The 23,466-nt window shown below is 35.9% G+C and overlaps 1 protein-coding gene across 2 annotated transcripts in view; it reads right to left on the bottom strand.

The window, feature by feature from the left end:
• Positions 1-200: 200 nt before the first annotated feature.
• Positions 201-23,466, bottom strand: part of Gabra1 (gamma-aminobutyric acid type A receptor subunit alpha1) — a 54,658-nt gene continuing 31,392 nt past the window's right edge. For both annotated transcript variants that reach the window (XM_036196877.1, XM_036196878.1), the window contains exons 7-10: positions 18,108-18,251; positions 9,639-9,791; positions 4,947-5,149; positions 201-3,053 (exon numbers count right to left, since the gene is read on the bottom strand). In XM_036196877.1, the coding sequence (XP_036052770.1) occupies positions 2,742-3,053; positions 4,947-5,149; positions 9,639-9,791; positions 18,108-18,251 (812 nt within the window). In that variant the 3' untranslated portion in view covers positions 201-2,741. The remainder of the gene's footprint in view (positions 3,054-4,946; positions 5,150-9,638; positions 9,792-18,107; positions 18,252-23,466) is intronic.

A 23,466-nucleotide genomic window follows, 5' to 3' on the forward strand; every position in this document is an offset into this window, starting at 1 on the left:
TTGGTAAATTCTAGTTCTTAGGCAGTCATTTGCAAACAATAATTTAAGATCCAACTATTGACACATCTTCAAAAACTCTTCTGAGTGGCCAGGTTGCTGTTGCTACTTGGTACTTGCAGCTTTTTCTAGCCTGAAAAATGCATTAAACAGGGCAATGAGTGGACCTTTGCATGTTGTATAAACAGAATCAAGTATTCCAGTTTATTATTTAATAATGTAAGCTTTATTATTATAATAGAATACAGTGAGACATGAGAGTAAAAGCTTTTGCTAAACGCTGTAAAGCGAGACATGCAGCTGTCATGAGCAATCTTGACTCATGTTGGGTTTTTATTGCCACTTCACTGCACTGAGGTGCATAAACATTCAGTGTCATCTTTTTAAAATATTCCTGGGAATCAACAGGAACTGCCCTCTATAAGAGTGTACCTTTATTTTGTTTTCAAGGAAGACTTAACTAGTATTACATGGTTTAGCAAAGCACTCTTGTAAAGCTACATAGAATAATTTCTCTTTGATAAGTTTGCAATCAATTTACACAATAGAATATTACTCACATGTACTAACAAACTAAGAAATGAGGGCAATGCAGTCATTGCAAAGCAGTAAGCAGACTAATAGATATTCACGTCTAATGAGCAAAATACAGACCCAAAACTAGGCATGAGGAGTCTGGGAGATAAAATGCTCTCACTAAATATGTTAGGTTAACGTCGGAAAATAACAAGATAAACGGCAACACAGATGTTAGAGCCATAATTTATTTTATTCTCTATACATATCTATACACGAAATGTCCTTGGTTCAGCCATTTTTGGCATAGCTCATGAAATTTAGGCAGGACCAAATCGAACAATGAAGCACATTTAAAATGAAACCAGAGATTTGTCATCTTTAGGGAAACACAAGCAGTGTGTTTTCCAAAATCATTGGATAGCAGCTTGTTGAAAGAAAATCACTCAAAACTCAGGTATGCATTCTAATTGTCTTATTTGGTAATTATGCTAAAAGTTTTATGTCATGATCTCATAAATGTGATTAGACCATGATCTGTGGATTCTGAACACTAGAGTTAAATATCTGTGAAAATCTGTCAAACAAAAGGAGACTTCAAAAATACCTTCTTCATAAATATTTACTTCTAAAACATCTGGGCAGTAATGAAAGGCTAGAATTTTTTATAAGTAATATTAATGGACCTCTTTTATTTAAAGCCCTTACATAGTATACCTACAAATATATTGCTGCAGTATAAATGAAATGTAATAATATTACTCAATAAAAGCTAGTTCCTGTACATTCTTTCATGTATTTTATATTGGATGCTACATATGGTAGAGCACTTATTGAAATAGTTGGTATCAGCAAATAAAGAAATAATATACAACTGGTTTTCTAGCTCCAACTACTGTTCCCTATTTTTTTCTCTTTATCACAATAGCCTAAAGTAGGGAAAATATGGTATGGTAGAACTCGAGCAGGTGGCAACTGATCTTCTATTGAACAGTGGGCAACAGTGAGGTGATAAGCGTTCTCTATATAATTAGATTTCATACTCAATATGTTTTAAGTGGCATCTGTCTCCTACAGGCTGTTCTGTTCTTAAATGCAGGCTCTAAATGTATTTCCATAGCATTTAACAACATTCTAACAGCTAAAAGTGGAGATTCCTCAATGATATTTTAAGAACATAACTTTTAAAAAATGTTTAAATGTACAATCTCATGCTGAATATTTACATATATAATTTATATATTCTATTTTTTTGTTTGCTAGTCATAAATTTCAATCTAAAGCTTTTGATGTAGTTATATAAAAGAATACATTCAACAATTCTAGAGCTTGCAAAATAGTTTTGCCCTTCTGAAAAAAATCTTCATCATAAGAATAGAGTGATTCTTGGATGGATGGGCTATCTGGGAATAAGAGTGAAAAGGGAGGATAGTTTTCTAAATTATTCAATTAATTTATTTATTTCCTCTTCTACCAAGTAAACTTCTGTGTTAGGCTGGCTGATCTCCAGTCTCCTGGCAAAGGCTCACATGACAACAATGTAGCCAGTTGAAAGGGTTTCTTTCCATCAGATTCAGAGTGCTACTTTGACAGCCGCATCTTACCCTGTCAGACTTTCATGAATTCGAAAAGAACTTTGAACAACAAAATATTACGTAGTGAGATCTTAAAAGAGAAAGCCTAGGGAATTTTCAAGTTGACAAACAAAACATTAAATCTATATATCAGCTTAAACCATGAAACAAGTAAAAACATAAGCACACCATCATTTGTGCAATAATGACATGAATTTAAAGTTCATTAAACATTTGTCGTTTATCGTTTTTTAAACACCTTCACACAAAAATATTTTGACATATATATATCTTTTGAGACTATTTGGAAATATATATCTACAAATGACTCTGTGGTTATAGTTAAGCTCTGTTTTTCTTCTACTTTTCGTCCTATCTTTGGACCTCCTTCCCCTCCCCCTTCCTCTCATGTCTATCACCTTCTGACATGATTTTGCTCCCTGGCTTCCTCTCAGAATCCTGTCTCGAAGCTGAATACTCTGTCTGCTCTGGACTGTCAGACAGGGGTCTCTTGTTCTTGTATAAAATATGGAAATAAGGAAACCTTCAGATTCTTTAAGACAGAGGCAGTAAAGCAGATAGGAATCACTGCGTTGAGAACAGAAAGCGATTCTCGGTGCAGAGGACTGAACAACAGAATGCGGCTACAGGAACCTATTGATGTGGTGTGGGGGCTTTTAGCTGAGGCTCTCTGTTTAAATACGTGGCCCAATAGACTAGATTGAAGATCCCAAATAGCAGCGGGAAGGCTATTCTTGACAGTCGGTCGATTTTGCTGACGCTGTTAAAAGTTTTCTTGGGTTCTGGTGGTTTTGTCTCAGGCTTGACTTCTTTTGGTTCTATGGTCGCACTTTTAGCAATAGTTGCCAAGCCAGGATCACCCCTGGCCAAGTTAGGGGTGTAGCTGGTGGCCGTCGGAGCATATGTGTTGTTTTTCTTAATGAGAGGATCCTTCACTTTCTTTGGCTGGAGAAGAAAAGGCAATTTATTTAGCAAACAGTGAGGCACAAAATGATAAGTTTCTGAGCAAAACAGCACTTGCTGCAAAATAAAAATCTTTGCTTGATTCAAAAATCTGTAATTTATGACTAAAGTGCTGTCACCATTTGAAAAGCCAGACGATGTTTGTAACCTTTTAGATCAAGAGGTGGAATCTGTTTCTTCACAGATTGAATGCAAAGCAGACTTGGTATTATAGACGGGATGTTATGTAAGCTTAGGATACTGGATTCAGACTTTTCAGTCTCAGCCTTCCCCTTCTAGATGCTTCCTGATCAAGAAACGAAGCCCAGGACAGACTAGAGAATACCCTGAGAATGGGTAGAGTGCTACACTCCCTGACGGCCAGTTGAGGTCTCAGGTATGCGAGGAGGCCAAATGTTACTCCACTTTGGTGGACCCTCCAGTTAATCACAGTAGTGTGGATGAGCCCAGATTACAAGAAAGGAACACTCCAGGCTATCCCCAGCCACAAATTCAGAATCACCAGCAACTAACTAGCTACTGTTTCAGACTAGTTCATTGGCCTTCCATCCGTAGGCTTTTCCTAAACAGTTGTCCTTTTTCAGAGTTATGTGATCTCAAACAGTTATCATTAGCCATGTGTAGATATTGAGCACTTGAAATATATCTAGACTGGCTGGAGATGTACTATAAGCAATAATATGCATGGGATTTTGATGATTTGTATAAATAAAAATATAATGTAGTGTTCATCCTCGATGGGTTACAAATATAAAGCCAGTATGATTTATGTATTGTATATATTGGAAAGAAGTATATTCATCATCTCATCATGATTAATGTTTATACTTTTTCATGTATTATTATTTTTAGATTACTTTTCTGAAATAGGGTATCACTATATAGCTTTGGTTAGTCTGCTCTTATAGAGCTGGCTTGCTTCTGCCTCTCAAATGCTGGAGCTAAAGATATGTGTGCCAATATGCATGGTTATTTATATGTTTAAAATAAGGGTACTAGAAATTGTTAAGTGGCCTGTGTAGTTCACATTTGTGCATTACAACATTTCATAAGGCAGCAGCTATAGGAGAGGGCTTACCATTGTTTTGTGCACATTAAATCAAGAAAATCTCTGTGAGGATAGGGAAGGTGACTTTACTGAAAGCTGAAGGTAGTTAATTTTTCAAATTAACCTGACTAAAACATGGAAATAATTAAGCTCAGAAAACAGCCAAAGGGGTATCGTTTTGTTGTTACTGTTACAAAAAAATATACAAGACTCGGAAAATAATGGATTTGTTTTTGCACTTGATATCACATTTTTACTTTGTTTTGTTAAAAAAAAAAACAGTTTCTGAAACCACAGAAGGCACATTTTAATAGCTATTTTCATCTTTGAATTTCTCTCCTTTCTCCTATTCTTTATCTGCACATTGATGCAACCAAACATCCTTAGCTAGAGGAAAGCTAAGCAACAATTTTGGGAATGTTGATTTGCCACATTTGTAACTTTTCTGCTACACCACTTGTCATTCTAAAGAGCTACTCATTTCCTAGGAGCAACATGTATTTGCACAAATGTGTAGCAAGTTACGTAAAAGTTACTATGTGCAAAATACTATGTACACATACCATACTTGCTTATAGAGTTTATATAGCTTGCTTAAAAACAAGTGGCTAAGTGGTAGCAAAACTGGTCTTTAAACACAAGCCTGATTCAAATGTCCAATATCAAAATAATGAACCCACTGCACTTCGTTTTTTACAGTCTAAGAAAACAAGAAAGGAGTCCTCATCATTCCCCTTTTGCATCTAATTCCACAAGTCAACATATTCCATCTACAAAGCTCAAGGCCTCAAAATCCTGATATAGCAAAGAGGAACTGTGGTATTTACCTTTTCTGGAACCACGCTTTTGCCATCCCATGCATAGCCTCTCTTGGTGAAGTAGTTCACTGTGGCAAACTCAATCAGAGCTGAGAAAACAAAGGCATAGCACACTGCAATAAACCAGTCCATAGCTGTCGCATAAGCCACCTTCGGGAGGGAATTTCTGGCACTTATACTCAAGGTTGTCATGGTCAGAACAGTTGTCACTCCTGTAACGAGAGAAATTAAGTAAACACGCTGGTTCATTGTAGAAAATTTCATAACAGCAGGCCTAAGCTTGTTCCCTTGATCAAAGGGTACCGACAGCATCATATTTGTAGTGGAAAAGTCAGGATGTAACCTCAGTATAGTTTGAGGTCAATAGCACAGCAATGCTAAGGGTCATTAGGAAGAGATAAACTACTCTGCTAATTGAGAATCTGTTCCTGAAGCAGTGAACTTCTTTAAATAGGCATCTTATATGTGTATCCTGAGTAAGATAGGGGATAATATCATTTAATGCACCCAACTCTTGATGTAAAAATCTTAGATAACAACTGCCTGTGATAGTCTAGAAATATTTATAGTGTTTAATAGTCTTTGTCTCAAATGTAGAAACATGAAACTCCTTTGATAGAGGAAAGCTAAGTAACAATTTGGGGAATGTTGATTTGCCACATTTGTAACTTTTCTACTATACCATGTCTCACTCAAAGAGCTATTCATTTCCTAGAAGCAGCATGTGTATGCATAAATGTGTAACAAGTTACGTTAAAGTTACTATGGGCAAAATACTATGTACACATACTTGCTGATAGAGTGTATACATCTTGCTTAAATGCAAGTGGCTAAATGGTAGCAAATCTGGTTTGTAAACACAAGCCTGATTCAAATGTCCACGATCTTTCTAATGTTGCCTCATCTTCTCTACTCTATAACTCCAGCCCTAAGGATTTAAGTGATCTATATTCAAAGTCAAAACAGTTTGTCAAGTTGGGTCTTTCTAATTTATTTAGATATTTCAATGAGACAAGGTGTGAGTAATGACACTCTTTACTTTTGATTGAACTACTATATGAAACACACCGTATTGGTACCATATACTGAGTTTAATGCTTTCAGATGCCTTTAGAAAAATTTACAAATGTTTAAAAATAGCTCAAAGCAATCCTGCCAGAAAGGGTCAAAGATCACTACCAGGCAACCTTGAGCTACCACAGGGACTGGTCCAGACTTCAGCACTCTGGTAAATGAATTCACAGACCTTAGCCACCTATGCCTGTAAAATGCTAATTCCATCTCCAATCTCTCTGGTGTCCATGCCATCACTGAAATTCTCAGAAAGGACCAACTTTGCACAGTCACTCACATTATTGTGAGGCTTACATTTAATAACGTGAAGATGATAACTAATGCATTGCTGAGGAAAGAGCTGTCAATCTATGATTCTCAGTCTGGGATTAACTCCTCCTGCTGATGGCTTTACAAACTCATCTGGGCTACATAGTTGATAGAAACTTTTTGTAATCTGCTTTAAACCAACAAGTGTTCTTAGGTTTTCCAGGAATATTAAGATAGATAGTCTTTTAACTACAATAGGAAATGAAATAATTAAGAATAAATACAGTAGAATGTCTATTAAATGAGATTCTTGACATATGGTCAGGATTGTAGGAAAGGTATTTATTTCAAGTTTGGATGGCAAAGGGTTCAGAAAATTCTAGGGCAAGTTCTTTGTTATATAACCAACCTAAAGAATATTAGCTGGCAAACTGCCCCCAAATTTACATATCAATATTAACTAGAGCAGATAGCAAGGTAATTAAAAGTCAGTAATTGGGGAACAGAGCAGCCCAATTCCAAATCCCAACTCTATAATTGCTAAATGACCTTGGGACAATTTCCCCACAATCTCAGACTTCTGGATTGTTGCTTTTAATTTCTTCCTTGCTAATTGATTTTATTAACTCTAACTCACAGTGTTATTGGGAGTATTAAATAAGATAATATAATAAAATATTTAATACTTAGCCAAAGGGTTAAGGGAAATATTAATGACTATGAAGGAAAATGTCTGGTTCTATTTCATATATCATTACTACCAGAAACTCCAGTTTTATAAAGTTCAGTTTAGATATGCAAATATCAAGAGTAATCTAGAAATTAATTATCTTACCCCCAAAATCCTGTAAACTAAGAATAATACAGAATAATTTAAGGTATGTGTGTGTGTGTGTGTGTGTGTGTGTGTGTGTGTGTGTGTGATTTGAAATTAATGTTGTATAAAAATGCAAAGAAACAAAATGTGTTACATGGCTATTAAATTCCAATGAATGCCTGACAATTAGTATTTTACCTTTCTTGTGGACCCATTTAAACATTATTTTTCCTTCCTTGTACTTGTATTTGACTAGAAATAGGAGCTCGGACAAAGAATTTTAAAAGGCCATTGTTATATAGATATTACAGGGTAAAATTAAACCTAAAAGTTGGATCTTTTTAAGCAGCAAATTTATATGGCATTGCCAGCAAATAAGAGAGCATAGGAAGACAAAAAGATCATATTTTCAAGTCATAAAGTAGACTGGCTTGGCCTCAGTTTGGACTGCTTTATATGAAACTGTTATAACTCTAGTGAGTTTATTTTTTCTCTTTTGATATTTCTTTACATACTAGGGACTTTCTTAGGCATCCATGGAGCTCAGAAGAATGTACTAAGTTCAAGCAAAAAAGAACAAAAACGTGCACTGAATAAATGTTAAAAGGCTAAAGGGTTAGGAAAAAATGTATTTGTGATTCCTATTGAATTTAAACACTACAAATATATGACTTTGCACACAGAAATATTTGCTATAGCTGAGTGTACTATTGTAAACTTATGTTCACCAAAAGGTCATTGTGATATAAGGTCATTGAAAATGTTATAACCAATATTTTGGATTCATAAAATACTGAAATACTTTGGTAAATTTCCAAATAGAAAGGATATTCTTAGGTAGGAAAAACAGAAAGGAAAAAAAAAACATTTCATTATAGTATTGGTTTCAGTCTTCTGAAATAAAATAAAACAAGACCCAAAACCTAAATCATGCGTTTAATTCAATGATGTGATGAGGGCTCAGATGGAATGCCCATGCAGAGCTAAGAATCTGTCAGGAGGTGGTCTTTAGTGTACTCAACGGTTGTTAACATTGACAAATGGGTACAAATAAAAATGAATTTGAAATGAACTGCTCATTTACTCTGCAGCTGGAAATCATTTTGCAGGTTAATTTAGTTGTGTGCTTAAGCTGTTGTCAGAAGACCTGAGAACAGATTAGATGTTTTTCAATCTGCAAGCATTGCTAAGTTCAGAAGACAAGACACTGAATCTGTATCTCTTTTTGAGAGAACTGATATGTTATCCCTTAAACACCGTGGGTACTAGGGACATCAGAATCTCTGCATATGAATTGATTTGCAAATGTTTAAAAGGTTTTCAGTGTGGAACATGTGGCCTTCAACAGAGCAGGTACATAGTAGTTGCTTTTAGAAGAAACCTGAATGACTATGTCTTCCACCAATGAGCATGTGATTATTACTTCTAAATGAATGACACAGACTAGAGTGAACAACCCATCATGAACCTGCTTCATGTAGCAGTATGAAACAAAAGCGATGGTTCTGTGTTACCATGAAGTACAAGGAATCTTCCTCATCACCTCACCTAGTAGCTCCTAACAAGAGATGAATAATTTAACTTTATGTTCAGTTAATATAATGTTCATAGTAATAGCATCTAAAATGTTTTAGGTTTAAATAATATGATATGGTGAATCATATTGAAAATGACTAGTATAAAATCATATAATTATTCATATTTTATGATCATTAAAATTTCAAGTTCAAGCATGTATTTCATGAAGGCAATAGTGTGCAATTAGTTTACTACCACATTTTATTTCCATATGAGAGCCATAACTTGGTGCACTTTAAAAAAACTCAGTGACTCAGTGACTTGATAACTTAACTGTAACAAATATTGCTTTCATCAGTCTGAAAAAGACAGTTGAGATGGTGTGGCTGGGTTCAGTCAGGAAACACTCCTGTCTATGAAATGTAAACTTTAAAATAATATATCAGTAGGTAGGTTTTCACATTATACAAGGGTGTTTATTGTTCAAATAACTTTCTATTCTATTGCCTTAACTTGCAATTCTAAGGTTATTTTAGAGACTCTCATAGAAAAGAGTCAATTTCTAACTCTTTAGGGGTGTACTTGAGAGGTAAAAGGAAGTATCTATCTATTGCTAGATTAACTGATGACCTCTCCCTACTTAACGCAATCCTGGTTTCAACAATATAAGAAAGTATTCTCACTATTTTTTAAGATTCTCAAAAATCATATGCTATATAGGATTTAAAATTTGGGGTTATTATATTTTTAATCTAGTAAGTGATTTTGAAGTGTATTTCACTGTCTTCTATGTCAAAACACCAACTTAAATCTATGTTAAGCCATTCTATTTGTATTAACAAAACAGTTTCCTATATAAAAATACTAGTTTTAAAATCACACCATAATAGAAATGGCAGTTCTTCAAAACTTTTTTTTATCATACAAAGTTCAGATTTGAACATAGAGTGACATTTTTTTTTTCATTTTCTTTGCAATGTCATAATCACGGCATAACTGCCCGCTAGACCCATGCACACATATATATATTAGTTGCCACTTACCAAAGACAGTTCTTGCTGGGACTGACTCTCTGTTGAGCCAGAATGAGACTTGGGAGAGGATAACTGTCATTATGCATGGCAGATAGGTTTGGATAACAAAGTAGCCGATTTTCCTCTTCAAGTGGAAATGAGTAGTCATAACCACATATTCTCCTAGAGGGTGAAACAGACAGTAAGTTTGAATAATGTGCCACTGAAAAGAAGTTATTCCCTAGGGTTTCAAAAGAAGCAAAGTTCTAGAGTTTAGACACATCTTGTTTTCCACATGACGTCAATATGCTAGGGGGCAAGGCCTTTGCCCAAGAGAGAAAAGAAATGAGGACATGACAGAAGTATTAGAATCTTCTTGTGATTCCTTCCTTTTACCCTTGCTGTAACATATACCAAATGGATAACATTGAGTTTATATTTCTAGATTGATCCTTAAAGTGATGTTTTAGATGCAGTGAGGCCAGCAAACAAAACCAGACCTGGTTTCAAGTGTGACCTTTGCAAAACAGATTTGGGATGTCAACTGAAGGTGCTTTGATATGAAAGTTGGGACAGCTGAATTTTAGTTCCATGACTTCCTTGGACCTCAGATTAGTGATGGAGTTTGGTCAGAAAGAGAAAATTAAAAGTGAGATTAACTCTATTGTTTCTCAAAATTTATTTCCTAGAATCAGCTGTTATAATATTTGGGAAGACATAACTCTCAAATATTCAGGCATATAAAGCATTCTTTGAATTTACAAGGACATCTATACTGATAATAATAATTTTCTTTTCCTCTTACTATTTTTTTTCAGCACTGGAGATGAAACCTAGGACATCCTACACACAAGGCAAGTCCTCAAGCTACACAGCATCCACAGCTCTATAACCACCCTTAGAGTTTGTATCTGTCCCTAGTCTGGCCTGGGAAACAATACTAGGTACTCTCTAAGGTTTTTCTGTTTTACTGGTCTGAAAAAGTAACTAAACAGCACAAAGTGCAGACAGGTTGATTTTCCTTCATGTTAGATCTTATTCAATTGCAAATCTTTAAAATGTTCAGCCTGATTCACATAGAATCTATGTGTGGATGAATACATGAGAAAATAGATGTGTTCAGAATAAGAAATCCTCATCCCTCTTAGAATTGTTCCCTACCAGCCCCCTTCTTCACATTCTAGACTTCTTGGTACTTGATTTATCATTTAATAACAACCCCTGGGTATCTGACTTCAGCTCCTGTAATGTGACTACAAGTCCTCCAAAACCCAAGTGTCCTGGCTCAGTATTCATCTGTCTCATATATGGCTGTTTTCTCTACTCATAGAACTCAGTAGTGAATCTCCCTTCTTGAGAACACAGTCTCACAACCATCTTTTATTTTTCATTTTTATGTTTTGGCTTCTCTTAGGAACTGATTATTTCCTCCATAAATTACTGAGTTATGGGTCAAATCATCATTTTCCTTTTTATTCTTAAGTAAATGAGGTATCCCTCTATCCTCAGGTCCCTCCCTTAATCTTTCTTGGTTGAAAAGATTACTCTCCATCTCTCTTCTTACTGGTTTTGTGGGGGTATAAAAATGCCTGCCAATTGGCCAGTGAAACTAATTTGATTCTAAAAATAAGGACTTCTAATCTAAAATTCAAAGAAGGCAAATAATAGCTTTTCCTGTTCTACTGACAATTATGTTTAAAATTCACATTGCAGTTCATGTAGCATAGTTATGTACCTAATATTCCAATATCGGAGAATAGGGAGATCTAGTCCAGCCTGAGTTACACAGCCAGAAAAAAAAATTATACTAGGTAACTTCCCTCAAAAAGACTGACCAGCACATAGCTGTCTAATCAATGCCAATAATATATTGGATTGTCATATTAAACAGTGGTTTGGAAGGAAAGGATTCTATCATGACATTTGATTTCACTTCTGCAGCATCTTTCACCCCTCCTTTACTTTCTCATGGTTACTATTCCCATCTCTTTTGGAGACTAATCAGAATAAGCTATCAGCTGTTTTATGTGCCACCAGTGGCATCTAACTCCAGTTTTTTCCCTACCTTCAAGTGTACAGGGATCTTTTATTTGTGATTATAACATCCTTCCTACTTAAAATATCTAAACAGATTCCCTTGAGATGATTAATTTGGGTAGCCAACTTGAGGTGGACTGGTATAGCACACTTCTGGAAATGTCAGCAAGTGTGTTTCTGAAGACTGGAAATAACTCAGGGAGCTAAGAGGTAAAGACCCTCTCTGAATATAGGTTGAACAACCCAGGGGCCAAGAGGCTAGAAGCCCAAGTATGCAAATATGCCTAACTCTGTCTTAGAGTGATTTTTCCTGCTGTCCTAGCTTACAGGCATTAGTCTCTGGTTACTTCTTCAGTCCTTGAAGATAAACTTACACTAGCAACACTCCTGAGAATTTCAATAACCACAAGTCCCTCTTGTTCTGAGTCTCCAAATTTCTTGAGCTGAGCAGATTTAACATGCCTCAGATTTCGTGTCATATGTTCTACTATGCAACATGCCTCAAACCTATAGAACCATCTAATCATGGACTAACATACAAAAAATCCCGAACCAAGACCTACATTTTTCCCATTTAAATATTTCCCTTGAGTGTTTTTTTTCATAGCAGTAGAAAGCTATCATATAAAATTATATACATCCAAGTTTCTCAAGTTTATAGTTTGCATCTGGGACCAAATAATTGTTTGTGCTTATTAAAGTCTATCTTGTACACTGCATATTATTTAGCTATCTCTAGATTTTACCTGAAACAGAGACCCTAAAACAATGGACCCCACAGAATTAAATTTCCTAAATAATCCTACGCTAGAGGAGGAAAGAACTAAGGCTCTAGTTCAAAGGAGGAGGAACTTGCCTCCCAGAAGAAATTTCGCACTGTTCCAAGAGTTTATCTGGGATTACTACCAGCAAATCAACATGTAAATATTTCATGGCTTTCATTTCATCTTCTCTGTAAAATTGTAGTCCTCCTAAAGGAGAGACAGACTCTAAGAACATTTTGCTCTTCCTAGTCATAGCCACATCAATTCTGTTATCAACTTGTATTTTCTAATTTCTTTACACTATTTGAAAAAAAGCCACTGTTTGTGTAGCTAAGCACCTGTTTACATAACTACTAGATAAAAACATCAGGTGATGCTTCCTTCCCTGGAATGAAGGTAGCAATGGTCTGCATTGCATACAGTAAGGAATAATCTCTTCCCTGTATTCAAGGCTCTGTACAATGTAGATTTGATATGCAATACTATTAACATGGATCATGCCTTTGCATACATCTTAACATCTCTGTACCTTGGCTAAGCAAACTCTATTTGCCTTCTATTACCGAACATTTTGTTCATTGACCGATTGAGAAAAGCCCGAATACCAGATCCTCAGCAGGGTAACAAGAAATGACTTGAGGGGCAATTGCATTAGTCTTGGAAGGAATGCGCTTATTTGAGTTTGATACTCAGATCTAGATTCTGGTTTTACAGTCTTGGGCACCTCATGTAGACTTCCTTACCCTCAGTTTTCTTATCTGTACAATGATGAAACTGCAATGTAACTGAATGAAGAATAATTCCTCTAATAGGACCTTCCATAAAAGCCCTAAAATAAATTTTAGTTCCTCTCTCAATTTTCTTCATTCTTTGCCAATATCAGAACTTGGAGAAGTATTGACAAAAGAAATGCATCCAATGTTACAGAAGAAAACCATTCCTTCATTCACCAATTGGTAATTATGACAACATCCATTTATTGACTACCTACTAATTACTTTGTACTTTAGTTATAGGTGTTCTTTACGCTCATTAATAAGACTATGTTTGCATTTTAAAATCTCCATTTTGAATGCTATGCACAACTTTAAGTAGTTTCAGTTAAATGTCTCTTTATATTGTTGGTGATATCTTCAAGATCAATAGAAAGAAAAGCAAAAGATCCTAATAGGATAAAAACTCAATTTTCTGAGATCTTTGTTAGATATAAGCTCATGCTGCTTGACCATCCCAGGGGTACACTTTATTATTCCTAACTATTCATTCTACTGTAGCATGAAAAAATGTCATCAGCTTAAAGGGAAAAAATGCCATCTTTCACAGAATGTCAGGATGATAAGTACCTACATATATTCCATCATCTTTTGTCATTTGTACTGTGACATTTTTGTGAAGAGTCTGTAAAGAATATAGTTCTGGGGAGTTACTATTTGACATTATACTATATTATAAACAATGTGTTTTCCTGAGAGATTAGGAAAGAATAGGAGGGCTTCTCCTGTTTTGAAAGCATCTTAAATTAAATAAAATCTGAAAAGCACTGGCCCAAAACTTTCAAATAAGAGTCAGAAGTGACAGCAACATCAGAATCAAATTATAATCATTTAAAAATAAAAGAAAAACAAAAAAGAAAAGCCCATATCTTAATATGGATTGAAAGTCTAGACACCAAGTGTGTATGCACACAGCATATCAAATGAACAGTGTAGAAGAATTTTAAGTTAAATATCCTCAGATACCATTCAACCCTGAGGAAAGTTTGTAAATAAAAAAGTGACAAAGTGCCTGGTACATTACATAGTAAGATTAAGGAGAATGCAAGAATGAACGTGGGTATAATTTGGCAAATTGACATTTGGAGTTAGTTTAGAAGTGGATTTCTCCAATGTTTGTTAACCACCATGGTTAGTTTTCTTAGACTTCATTCTTCTGATTTGTCTACATTATATGATACTGTTGAACTAGCCTATTCCCTGTAATCCTCTGAGGATAAAATTTAACAGCATGTGTTACAGTACTTATAATCTTAAATCCTAGGTAGATTTACAGTGTGAGGATAGAGCAGTAGATATATATTCTTTCTGGCTTGGGAAATCAACCTTCAGTCAAGTTGTAAAATGTTATTGAACATTGAGTTGATAGGAATTTTTCCACATTCCATGGAAATAAGGGAACATAAATGAGTAATAGAAACTCTTAGCCTAACTAGATCTTTTCTCTCATTTGAAATATAAATTAGTTGACAAGAAAACCACAGAAGTCTTTTCTCTGGTGATTATGCACTAGGCATTACAGATGGGATCCCTGAATGTTGACCAGACTTCGACTTCGATCCACAGTCAGATAAGATGATCCCTGATGATGCTGACCTTGGAACGTATCTTTCAAACAAAATCTATAAAAGTCTCCTTATTTATGAAAGGCAATCCTGTAATTTTTCTTAGTCATTTTTCTAGGGGTAAAATATAGTAATTGAGAAGAAACAACTTACTTTCCAAGCTTACTAACATGCCTTGTGATCAAATTTGCTTTGGAAAACAAGATAATGTCAAGTTGTCCTTGAACACTTTAAAACCATTGCATGAATTACTTTCTTATTCTTTTCTAGATACCGATGTTATTCTTGTCCCAGTGACCAATGCAATTATTTCATTTTTCTGTATATGACCTGTAAATCACTGACCTAAAATCTCAAATATTGTAGTAGTATCTTCTCTACCATTCTCTTTCTCACATCATTGAAGTGATATAGAGGTATCTGGACAGGAAGCATCTCACTGGGATTGCATGATGTGTGTTTACAGGTAAGCAAGATACCACTTTCTAGCCTTGTAAAGAACCATCTAGAATTGACTAGGCCCCTCAAAGGATATCAAGGTAGACAAAGTTTTTTTTCTATGAAGTTACTGTTGTTTTGTGTTCTAGTGCCATCATCCTCTGGTTTCCTGGCAAGAATAGGGAGGTAATTGCACTCAGTGTCATCTATCTTTAATGTCTTTAGGGTTCCACAATGAGGTGTGAAATGTAACATTAACGACCTTGACAAAACGTTTTTTCCTTCCCTCTGAAACCTGTAGAGATGGCTTCTTGATGAGCTAAAGTGGACCCAGAGGATGTATAATTGTGTTTCTTATTGAAGTGCTGAAGATCGACATCACACTGAGCTCTTGTATTTGACAATTTGCTCCCCAATATTTAATAATAAGTGGGGATCTCCTCTTGTGTTCATGTATACTCAATGTTCAGTTACATAATGAGTATTCCCAGTAAGCCCAACCTATGCCATTGGCCAGCTCAGTGACCCAAGTGTTGGCTTCTTATTTCCTTGCCTCAGTCCACCTTTTTTTTTTCATTAGATTTTCTTCTCTGAATAACTGGAATTTTGTTGGCATAACTCCTTAATAAGCAAAGGATCACTTGACAAAACCATTAAGTTTAAAGATGTACTATCTGGTCCTGGAGAGTGATGTCATGGTATGGTCACAGTCATTAAGGATAGAGTCTTTCTCCAAATGGTCTTCCAGACTTGTGTATATTGTTACATGTGAATTACAGCAATGAGATTGTCTCCTTGATATTACCAACCACCATCATAAAAGATTAAGTGGGTCTGTGTTATATGATACTAAATGCATAGGACCAAGAATATTGGCTACTATTTTCTAACAGAGATATATGCTACCAACATGAAAAGCTACCTCCTATAGTAATCTTTCCTCAATTAGCCTAAGCTACATTTTCCCCTTATTTACTCAAAATATTTATTCAATGCCTCCTCTGCCATAGTTACTACAGAAAATAATGGGGATAAAGAAAATGGTCATGATCTCTGCCCTAGCAAAAGCATTAGCACAGCACTTAGCACCCATTTTGATAATTACAATTTATGTGTTCACCCACCCTAGACTTTGCCTTCCATAAGAGCAAGGTCTTTGCTGTGGCTATAATTGAAACTCCAGTGCTAGTCATGATACCTGACTTATCATAATACCCATTTTTAAGAAGTAAACAGAGCTTACTTATTTGGGTATCTTTTTTCAGCACATGTTGTAAGACAAAAAGAAAAAGAAAAGAAAAGAATATAAGACTGGAGCAACAGCCATTGTGTAATAATCTGAGTGTCTACTGTGTGACATTCCAGAGTGTTTTATACTAGAGTTTCACACCCATTTCTAGATATCTTTTTAGGTATGAGGACATTTATTTATGCTTTTCAAGTGCTCTCACAGTGAGCTATAAACATCCCAGCCACTATCTCATTGTTAATGAAAAGTATGATATTCTGACTCCTTAGATGGAGGAAAAGTTTCTTTCTGGAGAAGAATCTGCCCAACATCCCCAGACTTCTGGTGGCAGCACCAAGATGTTTATCCACATCCTCCTAACAGTAGAGAGACAAGCTTTCCACCATGCTGTGGTATTTTCAATAAGGGCAAACCTGAGGGCAAAGCTGAGGGCAGCTCTTCTTCATCTTATAAAACAAGAAGCATAACTATTTTAGGTCTTAAGGAAGTGATGGGTGTTTTTTAACAAGCAAAAGACACATCTCATGTAAAAAATTAAGTGATTGATCTATTGCTTGAAAATGTTAACATTCTTAGGGTCTCAAAATGAAATCTGAAAACAGAAGAGTTTTGTTGTTGCTATGACTGTTTGTTGTTTGCTATTGTTGTTATTGGTGGTGGTGGTGATAGTGGTGGTGGTGGTGGTGATGGTGGTGGTGGTTGTGGTGGTGGTGGTGCTGGTGGTGGGATTTTGATAAAATTAGCATCACTGTTTTCGTACACGATTCAGTCACTTTTTTTTTTTTTACAAATTCAAGTGCATTAAATAAATTAAATTTCTGTAAGATGTGTATGAAATAATTATTAGCTCTTGACAAATATTTTAGCACATTTGAACACATTTAAAATGCAAAATGTTGAGACAACGCATAAGTTTTCTGATTTTTTTATGTCCCATATTTAATTTATATATATATATATATATATATATATATATATATATATATATATTTAATTTATTACCAGATTTCAAATAATCCAAGATGGTCCCTTACATTACTTAACTCTCTGTAACAACCTTAGAACCTTTGGGCACAGTTGGCTTCAACACTAAAAGGATCAAACTTTATCTACTTTTAATTCCAAAAATGGAATGATCAGTATTGTATACCTCCACTGGCTTCAGGTGTGAGACAGTATTAGCCTCAGAAAATATGGAAATTTGTTTTGTATGTGTGTCCTGTGTGTAATTATCAATGCTCAAATTTATATGCAATCCTTTGATGTATGGCAATAAGTGGGACCTAGAGGCCACAAACAGACTGTGTTTATGTAAGGACACTGTGTACAAAGACTTATAGAAAACCATCCACACTGGTTTAGTTTATTCCCAACATACTATAGAGTTCCTACAATCAGTTGGAAAATTGAAGGTATGACAAGGTATCACAGACTTTAATCCATAACACTTTTATCCCACGTTTTCAGTTTGTATCCCAGTCTGCCCTGATCATATAGAATCAGCTTATTATGGAGATCAAGGGAAGCCAGAGATACTGAATAGCAGGTAGTGCATTGGAGGCCCAGAGTTCACTCCTTTCCTGACTTTTCTGTCATTAGGGGAGTCAGAGTTCTTACATTCTCACAAGATATGTTTCCTTTCATCATCTCCAGAATAATCAAATGGAATTTACCTGTACTGGATTGAACAATTCCAGAGTCAACTGTTTGTCCAAGAAGGTCATACTGGTTTAAACGTGACCCATCTTCTGCCACAACTACTGAGCGAGCTGGCTCTCTGGTCCACTCATAGACAACCTCTGCTCTTGTATAAGCATCTGAGAGAGAAAAAAAGAGCATAGTTATGCATCTTGCCTCTTTGCTCCTCCTAATGAGGTGATTGTTCCATCAGCTTCATATTTCCTACCACACTGTTGCAGATGGAAAGCCAGAAAATGAAAGCTCATATTCAGTTGTTTGGTAATATAAACACACATTTTTCTGAGGTTTTTCTTTCAGTCACTTGTCCACTCCTAACCTGTCAAGCTCCTACAAAGGATACAGCACCATGCTAGTGTTGCAATAATAAACATATAGAAGGTAGCTGACTTTATGTGACTTATATTGATGTAATAGAGACACAAACATAGCCAAATAAAGATGTAATTCTGCGGAGTGTTTAATGCAAGAAAGCCATACACTACTAGGTGAAGGGATGGAGGGTGAAATTCTGCATTTAGGTATGGAAAATGACTTAGAGAGGTTCAAGTCAACACTTTTATGAATGCGAGACCAAAAAACAGAAGATGGACAGAACAGAAATCATGAGGGGAAAAAAAACTTGTTCAATAGGCAGCATATTTTGCTGTTGTTGTTTATTTATTTATCTTTATTTCAGACAAAGGCATGACTCAGTTGAAGAAGATTAAATATCCACAGTAGAAAGCATGAGACCTAAAGTGAGATTAGAGCCAACAACCCTGGGTACATATGACGTTGAGCCATGGGAAGCTTTCAGTAAATGGAAGAGTGTTGCTGCAGAGGCTTACACTGACATCCTGTTAAATTGATGACATGTATAGATATTTACAATCATGATGCTGCTGCCAAAGATGGTGATAAGTTACCTTACAAAACCTTCCTTCTCATTCATGTTAACAAGCCAAGTCACTGTTAGTCAAGAAATCTCCCATATGAGGTTCTCGTTCATAAGTCCTTAATCCACTCAGATCAGAGACTGGTGGATAGAAATGAATCAAAGAAGGAAGTGAGGGGGGAAAGGATAGACAGAAGGAAGAAAAGAAGGTGGCAAGATGGAAGAAACTATTTCACAGCTTTTCTCTTTTCCAGTCACAGAAGACCCGTTTCACATGGGCTGAAATGCCATCCTGTGTTTAGATGCACAATGATGTTAACCTTTTAAGGAGTATCAGATGAGAAAAGTAAGCTGCTTTAGATTATTTGATGGGAGGGCATGACAGCAAAGGTTGGCCGTATGATACAAGCTTGATTCACTGGCCAATGGCCAACTCATCCATTAGTCACATTTGGCAACCCTCCCAGGGACCAAACCACTTTCAGAAGGCTACAAAAATGTTTTAATTTATTTAAGATCTAAGATCAATATAACCTAAACTGGCATGTATTCATCTTTATACCAACAGTTATAAACTATAATTTGAATTATGTTTTAGAGGAATGCCCCCCACCCAAAAAAAATGCTTAGAGCTCGTTGAATTCTTAACACTGATGTGTTCAATACAACCTTCCAACTCAGGATTGAGAATTATGTACAAAGATGTATTCCCCATGCTAAAATGTTGTAAGATGTTAAATTATGGTTGCCTTTTACATGAAAATGATGCTATCTGCAAAACATACTCTGACTTTGAAACACAGCTTGGAATGTCATTTTACTCTGAGCTGAGTGGTGCAGGAAAACTGAAATCTTGCTTCCCTGTCTTATGTAGGCATCCTGTCTGCCCCATCATCACTTACCAGTCAGTTAATCCCAGTTATCTCCTGAGAAAACTTTTATGGGAGTTTGAGAGAAAATAATTTAATGTATCCTGAGACAAATTTAAGTAATAAATGACTAATCTAAAATTTGCCCTAATAGACATTAAAAATTTATTTTCTTGTGGCTATTTTCTTTGGGCAAAAGAGCAAGGGGTCTTAGTATGGTACAGAGTAGGACAATTTTATCAATAAGGAAGGTATAAAACTAGACTTTTAAAGGCGCTTAGAGGAGGGCAAAGCATACAAGTTGGAGACGCAATATATTACTTTCTGGTCATAGCAAATTCTTGTTTTCTTACTGAAGTAGACACACTGCATTTATTATAGCACAAATTGACTGAATGTGCATCTTCAAAGAGCCTCAATGGCCACATACTTTCATCACATTTTACAGACAGTAAAGTGGGGCACAGAACCAAGTACTTGTTTCATGGCATGCCACTATTTAGTGGGGAAACAGAGATAAGAGCTTAAGATGCTATTCATTCTACTCCATCTCACTGGAAATATTTTTTTTCTAGAAAAAAAAAATGGTCCACTTTGCACATAAGACACAGAAGTCTGCTAGTTCTGTAAATGTCGAACAAGCTAATTCTAGAGCTTGTGCCATTTTGGAACAAGCTAAATCTCCTGCTACTATATTGTATAGTTAGAGCGGGAAAAGTGGTGTGCTATCTATCTTTGGTGCCTCACGCTTCACTTTTTAGAAGTACCATGGTGTATGAACATGCATTAGCCCTCTTCTGCAGTGCAGTGAAGGTTTACATCACTTACTACTTAGCACTCCTCCTGGAAATTTCCCTAAATGAAGAATGCACTCCCATGAAGTAAGCAGATACTTTATGGTAGAGAAGACAGAAGGAAGGCACAAGGATGGTTTATGTGAACTGATATTTCTTAAATAGAAGGAAGTAAAAACTGGCAAATGTCTTCAACTGCATAGTCAAACACTTTAGGACAAGATATCAAAGGAATCATATACCCTAGTAAGAAATGGTAAAACAAAAAGCATTGGTTGAAGTTAAGAAGAAGCCTAGTGTTAATACTTCACTAAAGCCTAGATTTAATGTCAAGAGAGGAGCTGTAAAATGAAGTACCAATATCTTTTATCAGCCTCAGTGGCCAGAGTCCCATGTTTTCCTTTCATTCCTCAGACCTCTTCTTTCTACCTGATTAAATGTTGAAAAGCAAAAAGGAACTTAAAACCTGGTTAGTATAATCTTTCTTTATTCAATAAATATACATTTATTGAATTATATTAACTTCTGCAACAGAAAATGCTAAATAAAATATACCCTCCTCTTATAAAAGTTGTAGTGATCTGCACACAATAGAAAGTGTTCATTAAGCTGGGCATTGGTGGCACACTCCTTTAATCTCAGCACTCGGAAGGCAGAGCCAGGCGGATCTCTGTGAGTTCGAGGCTAGCCTGGTCTACAGAGCAAGTGCCAGGAAAGGCACAAAGCTACACAGAGAAACCCAGCCTCCCTGTCTAGAAAAACTAACTAACTAACTAATTAAATAAATAAATATTAAAAATAAAGAAAGTGTTCATTAATAAACACAAATGATAATGAATACAGGGGCAAATGTTATAAAATAAGCAGGGGAAAAGGGCCAAGAGAATTGTTAGTGCCATATCTATTAGTACAGAATCATCAGGAAGAAACTTAAGAGGTGCTGTTTATGGTGAGATGTGGAAGACGAAAACACTACCCACACAGATGCTATGAGGAGAGGAGCAACATGGACAGGAAAGAGCACAGACCAAACACCCAGGTGTAAAACTGCTTTATGCATTTTTTAACTTCATTCTTTTTGTATGCTACACTATTTGTTCTCTCCTCACTATCCATTCCCTTCTTTGTAAAATACCTCCCAAATCCTTCATAGATTGTGTCTATATGAAAACATTCTTCCCAACCTCCTCTGAGAACATAGGCAAAATAAGACACAGTTTATTATACTGAGATACAGATAGATGATTCTTAGGATTTTAGGAAAAGCTTTGGTCGGTGTGGCCACTAATTTCTTATTTTCTTTCCCAACAATTCTCCATCTCCCTGAAAGCAGATGCAGGTACTTGAGATGCCATGTTGTGATGAGTAACTTCATGTAAAGACACTCTTGGTTAAGACTTGGGACTGAGCAGACATCAACCAACAACAACCTTTACACGTCATATATGAAAGTGTGCGGCCCTTTTCTTCCGCTCCTTTCAGTCCACACTACTGAAGCGAATCTTACTGAGAAATAAACTGTAATTAACTGAGCAAATTAAAACACATCTGAAGCCTAATTGAAGTTGGGAACAAAATACATTTATCTGGGTACATTATTGGTAATGATACTGTGGTATTGGTAATGGATCAGCACTGGCTCAGGAATAATATAGTGGGTGATCTTCCTCCTAAGGTTACATTGTAAACTGGGAGAACTTATAAGGGATCATATATTTGATGAACTATTTGATCTCCAAGAAACAAAAAATAGCATCACTGTTCGAAATATAACAAGAGAGTCCACGCTGTAAAGAACATATTAAAACAAACCAAGGGTGAGGGTGCAAAAAGGCAGTCTTCCCTAAAGTCTTGTTTAGCTGAAAGGTTTGGAAGAGTTTAATCTTGGGTTTTCAGGGTAGAATGTGATCTATAAATAGAGAACAATGTCTCCCCATGACTAGAGCTGCGAGGCGCATGAAGGCCCTTTGCTATTTTCTTTGCTTGCTGTCATCCTACACTATCACTGTTTTTCTTCTATGAATCATATTTTACCAAAATAGTTGCTCCATCTCCCTGTCTTGTGGGAACAGTAAGCCGGTTAGGTAAACCAGGATTGACTCAGTCCCTGTCTGAACCCCCCTGCAGGAAGCCAGGAATACATTATCTTCACCCCATGTATGCATTAGAGTCAGAAATCGAAGGGGAGACAGTAGCTCAGGAAGTCCAGCTCTACAGCCCAAAGTTCCTTTGTCTCCCCATAGGTACTCCTTGATGATTTCAAACAGTACGGATCCATAAAGTTAACACAATGGAGATGTGTCTATGACACCATCAAATGAAAACAAAAGCATAAATACATTCATGAATTCCATGGGACAGTCACACTGACTGGAAAAAAATTTAGAGATGATAATGGCAATTATTTATTTTCTAGATATCTCCTTAACATGCCTCTATTAAGAAAAACACCTACATATTGTCTTTAGCCATCTATAAATGTTTTTTTAAAACCTTGTCAGACATGGTAAAGTAAATACAGCAATCCCCTTTTATTGGGATGGAAATGTATCTATGAGATCCAAGAATATTTTCCCTTTTCCAATACTACTTGATGCTGTTTTTCTACTAGATGGTTTAATCCATGGATTCTATTTTAGTAAATAAAAAAATAATAACATAGGAGCTGCAGAGATGGCTCAGAGATTAAGAGTGTGCACTGCTCTTCTCCGGATCCTGAGTTTAGTTCTCTGCACACAAATCAGGCAGTTTATGACCACTTGTAACTATAGCTCCAGGAGATTTGATGATGTCC

This window comes from Onychomys torridus, chromosome 8 (assembly GCF_903995425.1).
Source record: "Onychomys torridus chromosome 8, mOncTor1.1, whole genome shotgun sequence".
Lineage (NCBI taxonomy): Eukaryota > Metazoa > Chordata > Mammalia > Rodentia > Cricetidae > Onychomys > Onychomys torridus.